This window comes from Salvelinus fontinalis, chromosome 26, assembly GCF_029448725.1.
Source record: "Salvelinus fontinalis isolate EN_2023a chromosome 26, ASM2944872v1, whole genome shotgun sequence".
NCBI classification, from domain to species: Eukaryota; Metazoa; Chordata; class Actinopteri; order Salmoniformes; family Salmonidae; genus Salvelinus; species Salvelinus fontinalis.
The window spans coordinates 24,248,508-24,269,245 of record NC_074690.1 but is presented as its reverse complement, the minus strand read 5'-3'; the positions used below and the strand labels follow the sequence as shown (position 1 = coordinate 24,269,245).

The window sequence follows — 20,738 nt, the reverse complement described above, 5'->3', positions numbered from 1 at the left end:
TGATTTGATATTCATTTATTTTGTATTATACCATCGCATGTATCTCGCACCAAAGCGTCAGGGGGTGTCCCAAATGGCTCTGGTCAAATGTAGTGCATTATTTAGGAAATAGGGTGCTATTTGAGAGAGACCCTCAGCTACTGTATCTGCAGATGTTTTATCTGTGCAGCCCTGGGAGACACAGAGCTGCTCCTGCTATGTGTGGATAGGCTGCTGTGCTGCTGACTTGTTCTGTGCTTACAAACAACCTATGGTTGAACAATCGCTGAAAACTACCTGCAACTTAACAAATCAAAGTTTTGAGTAACATTTTGGTCTTCTATTGTGCCATTATGCTGTATATGTTTACTGTAAGTTCACATAGGGTTGAATTTACACTTTATTTTCCATAGTTTTCTCAAGGATGATTTGATGTTTTTTTGTATGTGGTTGCAATATTCTGGTTTTCCAGAAATCTGTTTTGAGGATTTTGGATTTCTTGGTTATTCCATGTTGATTCTGGGAATCTTTCAACTGGGATTTCTGGGACACCTGGGAATTTTTGGAAAGTTACTAGAGTTTTGCAGCCCTGTTTATGTATGTTGTTGAATTATTTTGGTGAGATAACTGACCTGTTACTTTATGCCCTCTTGCTTTTACAGTGGGAACTTATTTAGTGGTTTGTTTCAAACACCTGCCACTCCGAAGTCCAACTTGTTTTATTTCCATTTTAGATGTAAACATGGATACTGACTGATGATAATTATTTCACTATTATTATTTGAAGTCTTTTTGTTTTATTTAACCTTATATTGCTTAATATGTTCTTTATCCCCTCTTATTTCTTTCACAGCTTTGCATTTAAAATTCGTTTTCATTAATGCTGCATATTGATTGTGTCTCCAACATGATACTGAGGTGATGTGGAAAAATAAATTATGATCGTTGTGTCCCAACTGGCACCCTATTCGCTAATATAGTGCACTATTTTTGATCAGAGCCCTAAAGAAGTGCGCTATATAGGGAATATGGTGCCATTTTGGACATAGCCTAAAACAACCTAAGCTTCTTAGCCATCGCAGAGGTATCATGCTAACTGTTTGGAACCCTAATGACCCTGTGACCCCAACATCACCCAGTGCTGCTGTCCCTCCCTGCTTCCATTTATGCTTCCTTCTCTTCATTCCCCTGTGTGTTAACACCATCTCCTGTCTGCTGCCCTTCAGATCGTTTCCAGTTTTAAAGCCACCACGTCCAGAGCCGTGTGCCAGCTGATCAAGGAGTATGTAGGTCACAGGGATGGCATATGGGACCTGAGTGTCACCAGGACACAGCCCGTGGTGCTGGGCACAGCTTCGGCAGGTATATCGCTACAGTACATCCCAATGCCATTGTGGTAGGGTTGCAAAATTCCAGGAGATTTTCCCAAATTCCCTGGTTTTATAGAAATCCCAGATGTAAGGTTCCTGGAATCAGGAGGAAATAAGTAAGAGAAACATAAACCTCCCACCAGCATTTATGGAAAATCTGGAAATTCTGTCAAGTTTTTGCAAGCTAGAATTTTGCTAGCCTAGCTAGCTACAGTGCTTCTCAATGTCTTGGCTGCTGGCCTTATTGTCCTCCTGGCCCAAAACGAACAATCATGTTAGTGAGTCACAGTAATGTTCAGCCTAATAGCGCTTTAAAATTCACTGCAGACTCTGGTTTAATATTCAATCCATTTAACTGTCAACATGTGTGTGTTAAGGTTGTGATTAAGCGATCATAAAGTCTAGTAATGATTGCCTTCAGACCGGAGAGCTTATTGTGCTTTTAATACGCTAAGAGGGGGCAAATGTAATTTGGCAATGGTTACAGTATGATGGTAGTGCGAGCTGAATTAATCATGATCTGTATCCCAAATGGCACGCTATTCCCTATTTAGTGCAATACTTTTGACCATGCCCATAGTGCTACTGGTCAAAAGTAGTGCTTTATATTGGAAATAGGGTGCCATTTGAGACTCTCAAAGGATTACAGTATGAAGCTAGCGTGGCCTGAATGACACCTACTGTTCTAAGCCACTGTGTGTGTACACCACGTGTCTGTCCACAGATCACAGTGCCATGCTATGGAGCATCGAGACTGGGAAGTGCCTCCTGAAGTATGTGGGTCATGCAGGATCAGGTAAAATACTGTTTTTATTTCATCCATGCTATGTGTAGTCATGAAGAAAGTGACTGGTCTAAATGATTCATAGCGAGCGTCCCAAATGTTTACTTCCGGCGCCGACAGAGATGACCGCCTCGCTTCGCGTTCCTAGGAAACTATGCAGTATTTTGTTTTTTTAGGTGTTATTTCTTACATTGTTACCCCAGGATTCATTTCTTTACGCTTGTGTGTATAAGGTAGTTGTTGTGAAATTGTTAGGTTAGATTACTTGTTAGATATTACTGCATGGTTGGAACTAGAAGCACAAGCATTTCGCTACACTTGCATTAACATCTGCTAACCATGTGTATGTGACAAATAAAATTTGATTTGAAATGGTACCCTATTTAGAATCCAAAATGGCACCCAATTCCCTATATAGTGCAATACTTTTGACCAGAGCACTATGGGGCCCTGGTAAAAAGTAGTATACTACAATTAAGAAATCATGTGACTAAACGAAATAAAAATAACTATACTATGAAACAAAGATGAATGATAGTTAAAAATAACAACTTTGGAGCACCTTAAATGAATTGTTTTGGGGAAAAAGCCAACTCGGCTCCATCATTCATTGAGTCAGATGGCTCATTCATCACAAAACCCACTGATAATGCCAACTACTTTAATTACTTTTTAATTGGCAAGAAAAGCAAATTTACGGATTATATGCCAGCAACAAACGCTGACATTACACATCCAAGTATATCTGACCAAATTATGAAAGACAAGAATTGTACTTTTGAATTTTGAAAGTCAGTGTGGGAGAGGGGATTTTTTTGTTGTTGTCTATCAACAATGACAAGCATCTTGGGGTCTGACAATCTGGATGTACATTTACTGAGGATAATAGCAGACGATATTGCCACTCCTATTTGCCACATCTTCAATTTAAGCCTACTAGAAAGTGTGTGCCCTCAGGCCTGGAGGGAAGCTAAAGTCATTCCGCTACCCAAGAATAGTAAAGCCCCCTTTACTGGCTCAAATAGCCGACCAATCAGCCTGTTACCAACACTTAGTAAACTTCTGGAAAAGATGGTGTTTGACCAGATGCAATGCTATTTCACAGGAAACAAATTGACAACAGACATTCAGCACACTTAAAGGGAAGGACCCTCAACAAGCACAGCACTTACACAAATGACTGATGATTGGCTGAGAGAAATTGATGATAAAATGATTGTGGGGACTGTCTTGTTAGACTTTAGTTAGTCAGCTTTTGACATTATTGATCATAGTCTGCTGCTGGAAACACGTATGTGTTATGGCTTTACACCCCCTGCTATAATGTGGATAAAGAGTTACTTGTCTAACAGAACACAGAGGGTGTTCTTTAATGGAAGCCTCTCAAACATAATCCAGGTAGAATCAGGAATTTCCCAGGGTAGCTGTTTAGGCCCCTTGCTTTTTTCAATCTTTACTAACGACATGCCACTGGCTTTGAGTAAGGACAGTGTGTCTATGTATGATGATGATGACTCAAAAAAAATCTAACTGTATTTGTCACATGCGCCGAATACAAGTGTAGACCTTACCGTGAAATGCTTACTTACAAGCCCTTAAACAACAGTGCCCTTAACCAACACTATACACATCAGATACTACAGCGACTGAAGTGACTGCAACGCTTAACAAAGAGCTGCAGTTAGTTTCGGAATGGGTAGCAAGGAATAAGCTAGTCCTAAATATTTCCAAAACTAAAAGCATTGTACAAATCATTCACTAAACCCTAAACCTCAACTGTGTCTTGTAATGAATAATATGGAAATTGAGCAAGTTGAGGTGACTAAACTGCTTGGAGTAACCCTGGATTGTAAACTGTCATGGTCAAAACATACTGATACAACAGTAGCTAAGATGGGTAAAAGTCTAGCCATAATAAAGCACTGCTCTGCCTTCTTAACAACACTATCAACAAGGCAGGTCCTACAGGCCCTAGTTTTGTCGCACCTAGACTAGTGTTCAGTCATGTGGTCAGGTGCCACAAAGAGGGACTTGGGAAAATTGCAGTTGGCTCAGAACAAGGCAGCACGGCTGGCCCTTAGAAGTTCACGCAGAGCTAACATTAATGACATGCATGTCAATCTCTCATGGCTCAAAGTGGAAGAGAGATTGACTTCATCATTACTTGTTTTTGTAAGAGGTGTTGACAAGCTGAATGTGCTGAGCTGTCTGTTTTTAAACTACTGGCACACAGCTCAGACACTCATGCATACCCCACAAGACATGCCACCAGAAGTCCAGAACAGACTATGGGAGGTACAAAGTTCCGCATAGAGCCATGACTACATGGAACTCTATTCCACATCAGGTAACTGATGCAAGCAGTAGAATCAGATTTTAAAAACATGAAAAAATACACCTTATGGAACAACGGGGACTGCGAAGAGACACATACAAAGGTACAGACACATGCATATGCACACATTGTGATATTGTTGTATGGTGGTATTGAACATTTTGTGTTGTGGACATGTGGTGGTGTAGGAATGTTATATGGTGTACTGTTTTATCTTTAGCTTATTCAGTACAAACATAGTTCACTGTTTTATCTGTTGTTGTATATGTAATGTGGTTACTTTGGTGTGTTTGGACCCCAGGAAGAGTAGCTGTTGCCTTGGGTATCCCAAATAAATACAAATACGGAATAGGGTGCGATTTTGGATGGGCCCAAAGTTTTATTGTGGAGGCTATTCAATAATAACTATATGAAGAAATACCTCCTATGTTTTCTCTTTCAAGTTAACTCTATCAAGTTCCATCCCACGGAACAGATGGCTCTTACAGGTAAGGACCTTTTGCTCAATGTCCACAATTGTATGAAAAACACATTTTAGTCCATTGTATGTTCAGATGCCTATTGGTTTGGAGGTGTTTGAGGCCTCTTTCTGCTCTGTACACAGCGTCTGGTGACCAGACAGCCCATATCTGGAGGTACATGGTGCAGCTGCCCACCCCACAGCCTGTAGCCGACATCAGTGTAAGCTTCTCAAAACCATATATCTTATAACCCACTGCATCTACAGATGTCTTGTTCAACATGCTGATCTCTGTGTGTGTGTGTGTGTGTGTGTGTGTGTGTGTGTGTGTGTGTGTGTGTGTGTGTGTGTGTGTCTCCGATTCCACAGCAGACGCCCTGTGACGACGACATAGACTTCTCAGATAAGGACGAGGCTGACGGGGACGGTGAGGGCCCTAACGAGTGTCCCTCCATCCGCATGGCTTCAACTACCCTCAGGAGCCACCAGGGGGTTGTCATCGCTGCAGACTGGCTGGTGGGGGGCAAGCAGGTGGTTACAGCCTCCTGGGATCGGGCTGCCAACCTGTATGATGTGGAGACCTCTGAGCTCGTCCACTCACTCACTGGTACAAACCAGCCGTTCTCTTAGGGACGGTTTCTGGGACACAGATTAAGCCGAGTTCTGGACTAAAAAGCAAGCGCAATGGAGAATATCTATTGAAAATGCTCTTTAGTCCAGGAATAGGCTTAACATGTCTATGGGAAACCACCCCTTAATGTGTGGTTTAAGTGTCTGTAGAGTAATCATTAGATGTAGGTTGTTTGCTGGCATTTTATGTCTGCCATTGAGCCTCTGATCACTTTTCAATCATAATCAATGTTCCCTTAAGAGTTCTCTGCAGCAGTTCTTTGCTCTGCCGTATGTCTCTACCTCACCTCTGTGCGTGTGTGCGTGTGCGCGTGCAGGCCACGACCAGGAGCTGACCCATTGTTGCACCCACCCCACTCAGCGTCTGGTGGTCACCTCATCCAGAGACACCACCTTCCGTCTGTGGGACTTCAGAGACCCCTCCATCCACTCTGTCAACGTGTTCCAGGGACACACCGAGTGAGTTGCACACACACACCACCTTCCGCCTGTTGGACCTCAGAGATCCCTCATCCACTCTTTCAGTCTGTCACTAGCACCCCTACAAAATTCATGCAGAAAGCATCTCGCCACCCATATGAATGACATTAATTAGACATTAATTTGCAGTCATTATCAATGTGTCTGTTTAGATTACAGGGGGTTGATTTGGTCTGCCAACAGTAGCGGATGAGGGCACAGCTAATCAGCCATTAGTATCCAGAACAAATGATACCGCGATACATGAGTCAGTCAAGTGGATGAAGTAGCTGGTGACCTTCAGGCCTCAAATATTCCCACCAAGACAGCATCTGTGTGTTGTAGTAAATATCTAGGTATTCCTTTCATACTGAAAATCTACTGTATCTAGGGTTGCAAAGCTACTGGAAATGTACCAAAGTTACCAGATGCTTCTGTAATTTGGGTAATTAACAGGTAATTGATGGCAATCTATGGTAACTTTAGTAATCTGTATCCATATTGTTCATGAGTTTCTAGAAGATTGACCATATGGTCCAAGAGAAAACAGCCTAATTAATGAAAAAAGCATCTAATCAACAATGGCATTATTTTCAATTAACTCTGCAACTCTTCCAACTATTGACTTTTCTTCGCAACTGCCTCCAGTTTGGCGCCAAAATATTGACAACAAATACATACTGACATAGTAAAATAAATGTAAAAGAAAGATATTTCATGCTGAAACTGCTGAAACCCTTGCCTATATATAACCCTTGCCTAGTTAAATAAAAAATATTAAACACCAATGATATTCACTAAGTTGGTTTATATTTAGGATAATGTTTTACAGCTTTGTCATTCATTTTTTAAATCATTTTATTTAATTATTTCATATATTTAAATGTGATAAGGCCACACAAAGGGTCAGATATAATTAGACACCTATGATAATCTGAATTACCCAAAAGGGCCACTAGATGTCTTGTTGTAAATTACATAAAGTCCTTGAAAGTTACCAAAATTTTGTTAGTTTATTGGTAAACTTAGAAAGTTTCTGCTAATATACAGTGGGGAGAACAAGTGTTTGACACACTGCTGATTTTGCAGGTTTTCCTTCTTGCAAAGCATGTAGAGGTCTGTAATTTTTATCATAGGTACACTTCAACTGTGAGAGATGGAATCTAAAACAAAAATCCAGAAAATCACATTGTATGATTTTTAAGTAATTAAGTTGCATTTTATTGTATGACATAAGTATTTGTTCACCTACCAACCAGTAAGAATTCCGGCTCTCACAGACCTGTTAGTTTTTCTTCACAGAGAGCTGTGAGGTGAGATCTTGCATGGAGCCCCAGACCGAGGGTGATTGACAGTCATCTTGAACTTCTTCCATTTTCTAATAATTGCGCCAACACTTGTTGCCTTCTCAGCAAGTTGCTTGCCTATTGTCCTGTAGCCCATCCCAGCCTTGTGCAGGTCTACAATTTTATCCCTGATGTCCTTGCACAGCTCTCTGTGAAGAAAACTAACAGGTCTGTGAGAGCCGGAATTCTTACTGGTTGGTAGGTGAACAAATACTTATGTCATACAATAAAATGCAACTTAATTACTTAAAAATCATACAATGTGATTTTCTGGATTTTTGTTTTAGATTCCATCTCTCACAGTTGAAGTGTACCTATGATAAAAATTACAGACCTCTACATGCTTTGTAAGTAGGAAAACCTGCAAAATCGGCAGTGTATCAAATACTTGTTCTCCCCACTGTACCTTCCCTTTGCAACCCTAGCTAACTGTAATACTATTAAGTGTCAACATTTCCTAGGATATTAGTTGTCAGAGTTCCCTCACTAGGACAACATCAGTGTGTGGTTGATTCAGTCAACTTCAATCTCATTCATTTCATAAAGCCCTTTTAACGTCAACAGTTCTCACTAAGTGCTTTCCAGTAATCTGGCCTAAGCCCCAAAGAGCAAGGAAAGCACGTGAATGACTGTTTTGAATGACTCTCTTCCGCCATGTCATGCGTCTCCAGCACGGTGACATCAGCAGTGTTCACTGTGGGGGACAATGTGGTGTCTGGGAGTGACGATCGCACCGTCAAGGTCTGGGACCTCAAGAACATGAGGTCACCCATAGCAACAATCCGCACAGACTCTGCAGTCAATAGGTGAGAGCGAGGACTTTCAAATTAAGATAGTAGGCAAGTATTGGTTTGAACCTGTCAAGACTGGTATTTAAGAATTCATATTATATTTTTTAACCCCTTTCAGGATGAGCATGTCGGTGAGCCAAATAATCTAAATATGTCACTGGGAATTTTGTTTTTAGAAGGTTCAATAAAAATGTGTGTTTTTTTACTGTACTTTGAACTACTTCTTACAGGATAAGCGTGTCGGTGAGTCAAAGAATCATTGCTCTTCCTCACGACAATCGACAAGTTCGGCTGTTTGACATGTCAGGAGTGCGGCTGGCTCGACTCCCACACAGCAACAGACAGGTAACCAGCACCAACACACAGAGGCAGCAAATACATAGTATTTTTCATCTAGTATATTTCCAGTGTAATCTGCATCTGTAGTGGTTTTACTGATCTATAGATTGGGCTGGATATTTATATCATGGCACATAAGTCAGGATCATATTCATTAGTTTACAACGTAGCAAAATCTTTTGCACCATAACCAAAAATGTTGACAAAAAAACAAGCAGATTTTATTGGACAACTACAAAGTAGGATCAAGTAGTTAGCCAGCTAACTTTAAAAAACACATTTTTTACTTGAAATTAGTTTGGTCTAATTGACTCAACAACCCAAAACATTAGGAACAACTGCTCTTTCCATGACAGATTGACCAGGTGAATCCAGGTGAAAGCTATGATCCCTTATTGATGTCACTTGTTAAATCCACTTCAGTGTAGATGAAGGGGAGGAGACAGGTTAAAGAAGGATTTTTAAGCCTTAAGACATGGATTGTGTATGTGTGCCATTGAGGGTGAATGGGCAAGACAAAATATTTAACTGCTTTTGAACGGAGAATGGTAGTAAGTGCCAGGTACACTGGTTTGAGTGTGTCAAGAACTGCAACACTGCTGGGTTTTACACACTCAACAGTTTCTCGGGTGTGTCAAGAATGGTTCACCACCCAAAGGACATCCAGCCAACATGACACAACTGTGGGAAGAATTGGAGTCCGCATGGGCCCGCATCCCTGTGGAACGCTTTCGAACACCTTGTGGAGTCCATGCCCCAACGAATTGAGGCTGAGGCGCCCCCCAAAAAAGGGGTGTGCAACTCAATATTAGGGAGGTGTTCCTAATGTTTTGTACACTGTGTGTATATACAGTACCAGTCAGAAGTTTTGACGCACCTACTCATTCCAGGGTTTTTCTTTATTTTTACTATTTTCAACATTGTAGAATATAGTGAAGACATCAAACTTTGAAATAACACATGGAATCATGTAGTAACCAAAAAAGTGTTAAACAAATCAAACATTTTATATTCGAGATTCTTCAAAGTAGCCACCCTTTGTCTTGATGACAGCTTTGCACACTCTTGGCGTTCTCTCAACCAGCTTCATGAGGATGTCACCTGGAATGGATTTCTATTAACAGGTGTGCCTTGTTAATTTGTGGAATTTCTTTCCTCCTTAATGCATTTGAGCCAATCAGTTGTGTTGTGACAAGGTAGGGTTGGTATACAGAAGATATATTTACCTATTTGGTAAAAGACCAAGTCCATATTATGGCAAGAACAGCTCTAATAAGCAAAGATAAATGACAGTCCATCATTACTTTAAGACATGAAGGTCAGTCAATGCGGAAAATGTAAAGAACTTTTGCGCAGTAGCAAAAACAATTAAGTGCTATGATGAAACTGGCTCTCATGAGGACCACCACAGGAAAGGAAGACCCAGAGTTACCTCTGATGCAGAGGATAAGTTCATTGGAGCCTCAGAAATTGCAGCCCAAATAAATGCTTCAGAGTTCAAGTAACAGACACTTCTCAACATCAACTGTTCAGAGGAGACTGCGTGAATCAGGCCTTCATGATTAAATTGCTGCAAAGAAACTACTACTAAAGGACACCAATAATAAGAAGAGACTTGCTTGGGCCAAGAAACATGAGCAATGGAGATTAGACTGGTGGAAAATCTGTCCTTTTGGTCTGAGTCCAAATTTGAGGTAGAGACGCGGAGTAGGTGAACAGATGATCTCCGCATGTGTGGTTCCCACCGTGATGCATGGAGGAGGTGTTTTGCTGTGGGGGTGCTTTGTTGGTGACACTGTCTGTGATTTATTTAGAATTAATTTGTGTTCATCTGACGGCCCCAGCCTCGAACTTAGGCCCTATGTGTAGTTAATTGACCCCCTCTGCCCATTCATCGCCATTTTACCTGTTATTGTCTTGGCTGATTAGCTGCTGTTGTCTTACCCGTTGTTGTCTTAGATAGCTCTCCCAATCAACACCTGTGATTGCTTTATGCCTCGCTTTATGTCTCTCTCAAATGTCAATATGCCTTGTATGTATATTGTTGTTTAGGATAGTTATCATTGTTTTTAGTTTACTACGGAGCCCCTAGTCCCACTCAACATGCCTCAGATACCTCCTTTGTCCCACCTCCCACACATGCGGTGACCTCACCCAGCATAACTAGTACGTCCAGAGATGCAACCTCTCTTATCGTCACAAAATGCCTGGGTTTTCCTCCACTGTACCCGCACCCCACCATACCCGTCTGTACATTATGCCCTGAATCTGTTCTACCACGCCCAGAAATCTGCTCCTTTTATTCTTTGTCCCCAACGCACTAGATGACCAGTTTTGATAGCCTTTAGCCGTACCCTCATCCTACTCCTCCTCTGTTCCTCGGGGGATGTGGAGGTTAACCCAGGCCCTGCGTGTCCCCAGGCACTCTCATTTATTGACTTCTGTAACTGAAAAAGCCTTGGTTTCATGCATGTTAACATCAGAAGCCTCCTCCCTAGGTTTGTTTTATTCACTGCTATAGCACACACCGCCAACCCTTATGTCCTTGCCGTGTCTGAATCCTGGCTTAGGAAGGCCACCAAAAATTCTGAGATTTCCGTCCCCAACTACAACATTTTCAGTCAAGATAGAACTGCCAAAGCGGGAGGAGTTGCAATCAACTGCAGAGATAGCTTGCAAAGTTCTGTCATACTTTCCAGGTCTATGCCCAAACAGTTTGAGCTTCTAATTTTAAAAATGAATCTCTCCAGAAATAAAAGTCACTCACTGTTGCCGCCTGTTATAGACCCCCCTCAGCTCCCAGCTGTGCCCTGGACACCATATGTGAATTGATTGCCATCATCTATCTTCAGAGTTCGTTCTTTTAGGTGACCTAAACTGGGATATGCTTAACACCCCGGCAGTCCTGCAATCTAAGATAGATGCCCTCAATCTCACATAAATGATCAAGGAACCAACCAGGTACAACCCTAAATCTGTAAACATGGGCACCCTCATGGATATTATCCTGACCAACTTGCCCTCCAAATACACCTCTGCTGTTTTCAATCAGAATCTCAGCGATCACTGCCTCATTGCCTGCATCCGCTATGGGTCCGCGGTTAAACGACCACCCCTCATCACTGTCAAACGCTCCCTAAAACACTTCTGTGAGCAGGCCTTTCTAATCGACCTGGCCTGGGTATCCTGGAAGGATATTGACCTCATCCCGTCAGTCAAGGATGCCTGGCCATCTTTAAAAGTAATTTCCTCACCATCTTAAATAAGCATGCCCCTTTCAAAAAATGGAGAACTAAGAACAGATATAGCCCTTGGTTCACTCCAGACCTGACTGCCCTCGACCAGCACAAAAACATCCTGTGGCTGACTGCAATGGCATCGAATATTCCCCGTGATATGCAACTGTTCAGGGAAGTCGGGAACCAATACACGCAGTCAGTCAGGAAAGCAAAGGCTAGCTTTTTCAAACAGAAATTTGCATCCTGTAGCTCGACCTCCAAAAAGTTTTGGGACACTGTAAAGTCCATGGAGAACAAGAGCATCTCCTCCCAGCTGCCCACTGCTCTGAGGCTAGGTAACACGGTCACCACCGATAAATCCACGATAATCGAGAATTTCAATAAGCATTTCTCTACGGCTAGCCATGCTTTCCATCTGGCTACCACAACCCCGGCCAACAGCTCCGCAACTACTTGCCCAAGCCTCCCCAGCTTCTCCTTCACCCAAATCCAGATAGCAGATGTTCTGAAAGATCTGCAAAACCTGGATCCGTACAAATCAGCTAGGCTAGACAATCTGGACCCTCTCTTTCTAAAATTATCCACCGCCATTGTTGCAACCCCTATTACCAGTCTGTTCAACCTCTCTTTCGTATCGTCCAAGATCCCTAAAGATTGGAACGCTGCCGCGGTCATCCCCCTCTTCAAAGGGGATGACACTCTAGACCCAAACTGTTATAGACCTATATCCATCCTGCCCTGTCTTTCTAAAGTCTTCGAAAGCCAAGTTAATAAACAGATCACTAACCATTTCAAATCCCACCGTACCTTCTCCGCTGTGCAATCCAGTTTCCGAGCTGGTCACGGGTGCACCACAGCCACGCTCAAGGTACTAACGATATCATAACCGCCATTGTTTAAAGATTGTACTGTGCAGCTGTCTTCATTGACCTGGCCAAGGCTTTCAACTCTCTCAATCACTGTATTCTTATCGGCAGACTCCACAGCCTTGGTTTCTCAAATGACTGCCTCCCTGGTTCACCAACTACTTCTCAGATAGAGTTCAGTGTGTCAAATCGGAGGGCCTGTTGTCCGGACCTCTGGCAATCTCTATGGGGGTACCACAGGGTTCTATTCTTGGGCCGACTCTTTTCTCTGTATATATCAACGATGTTGCTCTTGCTGCAGGTGATTCCCTGATCCACCTCTATGCAGACAACACCATTCTGTATACATCTGGCCCTTCTTTGGACACTGTGTTAACAAACCTCCAAACAAGCTACAATGCCATGCAACACTCCTTCCGTGGCCTCCTTAAATGCTAGTAAAACTAAATGCATGCTTTTCAACCATTCGCTGCCCGCGCCCGCCCGCCCGACTAGCATCACTACTCTGGACGGTACTGACTTAGAATATGTGGACAACTACAAATACCTAGGTGTCTGGCTAGACTGTAAACTCTCCTTCCAGAGTCATATTTCCTGTAGGTTCATGCTCTACAACATCCGCAGAGTACGACCCTGCCTCACACAGGAAGCGGCGCAGGTCCTAATCCAGGCACTTGTCATCTCCCGTCTGGATTACTGCAACTCGCTGTTGGCTGGGCTCCCTGCCTGTGCCATCAAACCCCTACAACTCATCCAGAACGCCGCAGCCCGTCTGGTGTTCAACCTTCCCAAGTTCTCTCACGTCACCCCGCTCCTCCGCTCTCTCCACTGGCTTCCAGTTGAAGCTCGCATCCGCTACAAGACCATGGTGCTTGCCTACGGAGCTGTGAGGGGAACGGCACCTCCGTACCTTCAGGCTCTGATCAGGCCCTACACCCAAACAAGGGCACTGCGTTCATCCACCTCTGGCCTGCTCGCCTCCCTACCACTGAGGAAGTACAGTTCCCGCTCAGCCCAGTCAAAACTGTTCGCTGCTCTGGCACCCCAATGGTGGAACAAACTCCCTCACGACGCCAGGACAGCGGAGTCAATCACCACCTTCCGGAGACACCTGAAACCCCACCTCTTCAAGGAATACCTAGGATAGGATAAAGCAATCCTTCTGCCCCCCCCCCCCCCTTAAAAGATTTAGATGCACTATTGTAAAGTGGCTGTTCCACTGGATGTCATTAGGTGAATGCACCAATTTGTAAGTCGCTCTGGATAAGAGCGTCTGCTAAATGACGTAAATGTAAATGTAAATGTAATATTTAACATCTCCAATCCAAAATTAAATCTAGAATCGGCTTTCTGTTTCGCAACAAATCCTCCTTCACTCACGCCACGCCAAACATACCCTAGTAAAACAAACTGACTATCCTACCGATCCTCGACTTCGGTGATGACATTTACAAAATAGCCTCCAACACTCTGCTCAGCAAACTGGATGCAGTCTATCACAGTGCCATTTGTTTTGTCACCAAAGCCCCATATACCACCCACCACTGCGACCTGTATGCTCTAGTCGGCTGGCCCTCGCTAGATATTCGTCGCCAGACCCACTGGCTACAGTTCATCTATAAGTCTTTGCTAGGTAAAGCTCCGCCTTATCTCAGCTCAGTGGTCATGATAACAACACCCACCCATAGCACACGCTCCAGCAGGTATATCTCACTGGTCATCCCCAACACGTATGTGGCTGCCTTTCCTTCCAGTTCTCTGCTGCCAATAACTGGAAGGAATTGCAAAAATCGCTGAAGCTGGAGACTTATATTTCCCTTACTAAATTTAAACATCAGCTATCTGAGCAGCTAACCGATCGCTGCAGCTGTACGTAGTCCATCTGTAAATAGCCCATCCAATCTACATACCTCATTCCCATATTGTATTTATTTACTTTTTTGTTCTTTTGCACACCAGTATTTCAACTTGCACATCATCATCTGCACATCTTTCACTCCAGTGTTAATTTGCTAAATTGTTATTACTTGCTACTATGGCCTATTTATTGCCTTACCTCCTCATGCCATTTGCACATACTGTATATAGACTTTATTTTTTCTATTGTGTTATTGACTGTACGCTTATTTATTCCATGTGTAACTCTGTGTTGTTGTTTGTGTCGCACTGCTTTGCTTTATCTTGGCCAGGTCGCAGTTGTAAATGAGAACTTGTCTCAACTAGCCTACATGGTTAAATAAAAAATTAAGCATACTTAACCAGCATGGCTACCACAGCATTCTGCAGCGATACGCCATCCCATCTGGTTTGCGCTTAGTGGGACTATAATTTGTTTTTTCAACAGGACAATGACCCAACACACCTCCAGGCTGTGTAAGGGTTATTTGACTAAGAAGGAGAGTGATGGAGTGCTGTATCAGATGGCCTGGCTTCCACAATCATCAGACCTCAACCCAATTGAGATGGTTTGGGATGAGTTGGACCACAGAGTCAAGGAAAAGCAGCAAACAGGTGCTCAACATATGTGGAAACTCCTTCAAAACTGTTGGAAAAGCATTCCAGGTGATGCTGGTTGAGAGAACACCACAAGTGTGCAAAGCTGTCAAGGCAATGGGTGGCTACTTTGAAGAATCTAAAACATATTTTTATTTGTTTAAACTTTTTTGGTTACTACATGATTCCATATGTGTTATTTCATAGTTTTGATGTCTTTGCTATTATTCTACAAAGTAGAAAATAGTAAAAATAAAGAAACCCATGAATGAGTAGGTATCCAAACTTTTGACTGGTAATGTACGTTTAGCTTTCTTAATGAACCAGAAAATCGACAGTTATTTCTGGTTGTTTATCAAAGGTAACTGGCTAATTCATTGATCCTGCTTTGTAGTACAGTATACCATTTAGTGTACTAATGTGGCTGTTGCTTCACAGGGCCACCGGCGCATGGTGTGCTGCTCAGCCTGGTGTGAAGACAACTCCTCCTGTAACCTGTTCAGCTGTGGCTTTGACAGGCAGGCCATTGGATGGAACATCAACATCCCAGCTCTGCTGCAGGAGAAGTGAGCCCAGCCCAGACAGGTTTGTTTTCCCCCTCACTTACTATCTTATGTACTTCAGGACTAGGCCTAATCTGTGCCTGCGAAACCGCCTCTGTGTTATTTGCAACTGTATATATTTATATATATATTTTTTTTACATTACTTCTTTTTTCTATACATATCTCAAAGGGGGATGTGATTTACAAAATGTAAATGTCATCGTATTGTTTTCTTGTGTGTCAGCCCTGAGCCATCCGCCTGGCCCATCTGCTCACTGAACCCCATGTTAAGAGCTGATCCCTGGTCAGTTCAGTTAGATGTCACCACCCTCAGGCAGGGAGGGGAGAAGATCGATCGAGGACCACTCTCTCTCTGTGTCAAGTATTCATGTTCTTCTCACACTCCAAATGTGGTCAGTCTGGTCTGCATAGTTTGAATATACATACCGTACTACATACATGTGTGATGGTGTGTGGTGGTTTTCAAACTTGCCCATGTATGTACAGAAAATGTAAAAGACTACTCTCTGCTTTGTTGTTGGGCTTGTTTTGATCAGTTTATTCATGACTTTCCTTCTGATGATCAATAGCACTGACATAAAGAAGGTACGGGGGGATATTGTAGTCACCCTAATTTTCAGTTCAGAATAGGTCAGGCACCTTGTTGATGGTGTAGCCTCGTTGATAATGAGCAGCGTTTCATGGAGACTTGTGTTAGTACTGAAATGCCACACATCTACTTTCGAATCCACCTCAACCGCTCAGAAGTACAGCTAGCCAAGCTACTGCATATCTCTGTGCCATTTCGGCAGAGCCATACTTTGACCATCTATTGGTGATCAACTGAGCACTGAATAAGGAACATGCAGAGCTGCTAAGGTACAGTGTTCAAGTGGCTCTGTCATGCACCTTTTATAACCAATAGCTGTTACAATTGTATTTGTTGTTAAAAACTGTTTTAGCCAAAATACCATTGCAGCTTTTGTACAGACTTGACAGAATCCTACTCTTGAGTCCTAGACAGTATGTTGTACCAGTGGATTAAATTGTGTAAACACCTCATGTTTAGAGGTTGAGGTTGATCGTCTTCACCATTTTAATAGGCACTTCATTCAGGTTGAGGTTGATCGTCTTCACCGTTTTAATAGGCACTTCATTCATGTTGAGGTTGATCGTCTTCACCGTTTTAATAGGCACTTCATTCATGTTGAGGTTGATCGTCTTCACCGTTTTAATAGGCACTTCATTCAGGTTGAGGTTGATCGTCTTCACCGTTTTAATAGGCACTTCATTCAGGTTGAGGTTGATCGTCTTCACCGTTTTAATAGGCACTTCATTCAGGTTGAGGTTGATCGTCTTCACCGTTTTAATAGGCACTTCATTCATGTTGAGGTTGATCGTCTTCACCGTTTTAATAGGCACTTCATTCATGTTGAGGTTGATCGTCTTCACCGTTTTAATAGGCACTTCATTCAGGTTGAGGTTGATCGTCTTCACCGTTTTAATAGGCACTTCATTCAGGTTGAGGTTGATCGTCTTCACCATTTTAATAGGCACTTCATTCATGTGTAATAATCATAAATGAGTCTTAGAAAGTAAGACGTCATGAAATTGCTTTAGAGTTTACAAACAATAATATGTGAAGTGTTTCTTAGAATTAGTCAGTATTGAACCTGTTACAGGGATATACAGGTCAGTAATTTGTTACCACGTGGTACTTCCTTGCGTAAGTGGGATCTCTAAGAGCGTTCTAATGCAATAGCTCTAACATGCTTGGTGTGCTCAGTGATCATGGCGTTAATTTCTGCATAGAAAACTAAAAGAAGAAGAGATTATTAAATGTTTGAGGTAAGTGTGATGTCATAAAGTAGCTGTGTCTGTTTTTTAGAGAAAGAGAATCAATGTTGAACTTAAACATTTTGAGTGTAATTGTCTGTGAGAGTCACTTGGCAGGCAGCACAGTTGACTTGGTTTCATTCCTGCACTTACGCAGACTAATTATACAAAATTATGTATCTATCTCATGAGAAAAGCCAGCTTTATTGCAGTCGTAAATGCTTCTGTAGAGACTTGGATATGCTTTGTGTTTTGCCAACTTGTAACAACATATTGACTATTGATATTTATACAAGAAGTCACGTTGAACATCTTTTATCCCATTATGGAATCGTTATTGTGACAAAATAAAGTGGTTCCAGGTGTAGGCCCACGGTTCTAAGTGAGCGTAATTTTCCTTCCACAATAAATTTCACATCTGGAGAAAATTAAATGTAATCATCTCAATTCAAAGTGGCCTATTTGGCTTAATGGTGTATTCCTGCTGCATATTTTATTATCCTTTTAACTTTGAGGTGATCTTTTCATTTCCACTAGTTCTTCATCCTGTGCAGTTAAAATCAGTTGGATCTCTTTGGTTTCATTGGCTGAAGTATTGTTGTTTTAATCTATAGTGGTTTGCATGTAGTCTTTCTCATGTATCGTTTACATCAGGGATGTCTTAAAGGTTACTCCTAGCCTGGTCCCACGTCCGTTTGTGCTCTTACCAACTCCATTGGTCATTGTCAAGCCAAACATGACACTACTGTAAGTGACAAGGAGTTGACATGATGGCACAAACAGATTGGCACTGAAAATAGGCTACTGTAGATGTGGTTGTGCAGTTCTATGCATTACTAATACCACATGATGTAGTACTAGAGGCATTGATTAAGTGACTATGGTAATCTGTTACATGGGTTGATATAATAAGAGATGTCTCTTGGACCGTAGCTGTCCAGGATTGTCATCCGTGATTTAAGTGAAACAAATTTGTTTGAAATATCAAAGATGTATGGCCTGTGAATGTGAAGTCTAGCCTGGTGCCAGATCTGTTTGTGCGCTTGCCAACTTCATTGCTCGTTTGGCATGACAATGAATGAAAAGGAGTTGGCATGGTAGCACAAACAGACTGGCTGACCTCCTGAGCCACCATGCATAGCTAGTTGACCATGTTTATCATCACTTTCTTCATGAATTTATTTACATTTCAGTCTCATGGTTTTCTCAGCTGGTCATGTACATGTGGTCCTGTGTTCATTTCAATGGAGTACAGGGCTTGCTTGTTTCCCAAATGGCACCCTATTCCGTATGTAATGCGTTACAAAGGGAATAAGGTGCAATTTGAGACGCATACCCTCAGTACATCATACAAACTTAGCAGTAGAAATAAACAGTGTAAAAGCTTTAGTAAAACTTTCGTTACCTACCTAATGATATTTTATGTGGTAAAATTGGTTCATTTTAACAAGAGCTCCACTAGTACACATCTCATAACATGAAACAGTTTAGCTGTGTGTGTGTGTGTGTGTGTGTGTGCTTGCGTGCGTGCGTGCGCGCGCATGGTGGCTATTCATAAGTAACAGCAGCTTGTGAAATAAAATAAAATGTTGTGCCGTTTCATTCCCTCAGAATTGTGTCCTTTTCTTTGTGTCGTAGTTCAGCCTTGCTTCGAGTCTTGCAAGGCTGACCATTACTTTGGTGCCGTGATATGAGGATAGTGTTAAATGAATTGTTCAGTCTTTTATCACCCAGTTGTCAGAAAACAGGCAAAGACCAATTAGATTATTCTAAAATTGCCAATTGACTCACTTTGATAAAAATATAAATTACTCTTACATTTGTTATTCAATGATCTAGATAGAAAGTACTTCTGCATTACTATTAGCATTCAATCATTTTAGTCTGTGAGATGGTGTCTGTTTTGTGTGGAAATAAATATCAAGCAATACGATTGCTTGTGGAAAGAGGAAATACATGAATATAACGTTTAATGCACTATGTGTTTATAGGTGTATGGGTGCAATTGTAACAGGGAAAATACTAACGAGAGTAAATTACTGTCAAAACTGTCTGTCCGCAAAAAAACTATTTTAATACTGTTATACTCTCAGAACGTGCAATGTTCTCTTTGAGCCACTAGATGTCCCTGCTCTCTTGTTTCTCAGGGCCAGATTCACATTCTGTAGCTTACTTGCTCCCCAGTACTACAATGATAATTTCTCCAAAGATTACAAAGAAATACTTTGTAATACTGAATGTTTGAAAGGGTAAATGGTATTCAATGCAAGGAGACTACAAAAGGGGAGCTTAAGTGAGTAACTCAACAGGTGTAGGTGAAGGATTGCTAAAAGGGAAACAGGTTTATCTTTGGGCTACTGTATTGTTACTGTATATGACTGCACAGTGGAGGAAATAGAAGTGGAGGGGTATGTATACTACAAAGCAGGATCAAGGAGTTAGCCAGCTAATTTACTTAAATATTCTGAAATAACTTGTAATTTTACCATATTTTTCTCCGCAATTTCGTGATGGGGCGGCAGGTAGCCTAGCGTTGGACTATTAACCGAAAGGTTGCTAGATCGAATCCCCGAGCTGACAAGGTAAAAATCAGCCGTTCTGCCCCTGAACAAGGCAGTTAACCCACTTTTCTTAGGCCATCATTGAAAATAAGATTTCTTTCTTAACTGACTTGCCTAGTTAAATAAAGGTAAAATATATATATATATTTAAATATCCACTTACGATCTTGTCTCATTGCTGCAACTCACCAACTGGCTCGGGAGAGGCCAAACACACTACTCGCTTTTCTATCTGGTACAAGAAAAACCCTCGGATACGTAAAAGCCTATTGCAGAGATCTCGCCCCCAGGGTGGTCTAGCACTTCCAAACGTTCAATATTATTATTGGGCAGCTAATATAATAATCATTATAGATTGATGACAGAAATTCCTCATGTTGCAGGCCATAAATGGTTGACCTTAGGATGAAATCTATATGACCCCACCTCATTAGCTGCCTTACTCTACTCAAAACTAGCCGGGCTAGTTTGTGAAACATTCTCAAAAAATCAGGAAATGGTTAAGGCGATCGTTTGCTCTCAGTGAATTTTCAACTTCTGCCCCGTTATTAAACAACCATACATTCTCTCCACCATTAGTAGACAGGGCGTTTCATATCTGGCCTGGAAAAGGGATCTCCTCACTGAACAATTTGTACATTGATATGAATTTTGCATCTTTTCAACAGGTAGTAAAAAAGTTCAATATTCCCAGATCCCATTTCTT

At 41.9% G+C, this 20,738-nt stretch overlaps 1 protein-coding gene across 2 annotated transcripts in view; it reads left to right on the top strand.

Annotated features, from left to right (window-relative positions):
- Window positions 1-19,084, top strand: part of LOC129823979 (WD repeat-containing protein 37) — a 26,140-nt gene extending 7,056 nt beyond the window's left edge. Inside the window, exons 6-15 of one of the 2 annotated variants that reach the window (XM_055883179.1) lie at window positions 1,206-1,341; window positions 2,074-2,145; window positions 4,912-4,956; window positions 5,073-5,149; window positions 5,301-5,535; window positions 5,876-6,017; window positions 8,035-8,169; window positions 8,385-8,499; window positions 15,530-15,676; window positions 15,880-19,084. In XM_055883179.1, the coding sequence (XP_055739154.1) occupies window positions 1,206-1,341; window positions 2,074-2,145; window positions 4,912-4,956; window positions 5,073-5,149; window positions 5,301-5,535; window positions 5,876-6,017; window positions 8,035-8,169; window positions 8,385-8,499; window positions 15,530-15,661 (1,089 nt within the window). In that variant the 3' untranslated portion in view covers window positions 15,662-15,676; window positions 15,880-19,084. Of the gene's footprint in view, window positions 1-1,205; window positions 1,342-2,073; window positions 2,146-4,911; window positions 4,957-5,072; window positions 5,150-5,297; window positions 5,536-5,875; window positions 6,018-8,034; window positions 8,170-8,384; window positions 8,500-15,529; window positions 15,677-15,879 lie in introns of both variants that reach the window. The other variant, XM_055883178.1, reaches the window with a different exon arrangement.
- Window positions 19,085-20,738: the final 1,654 nt, after the last annotated feature.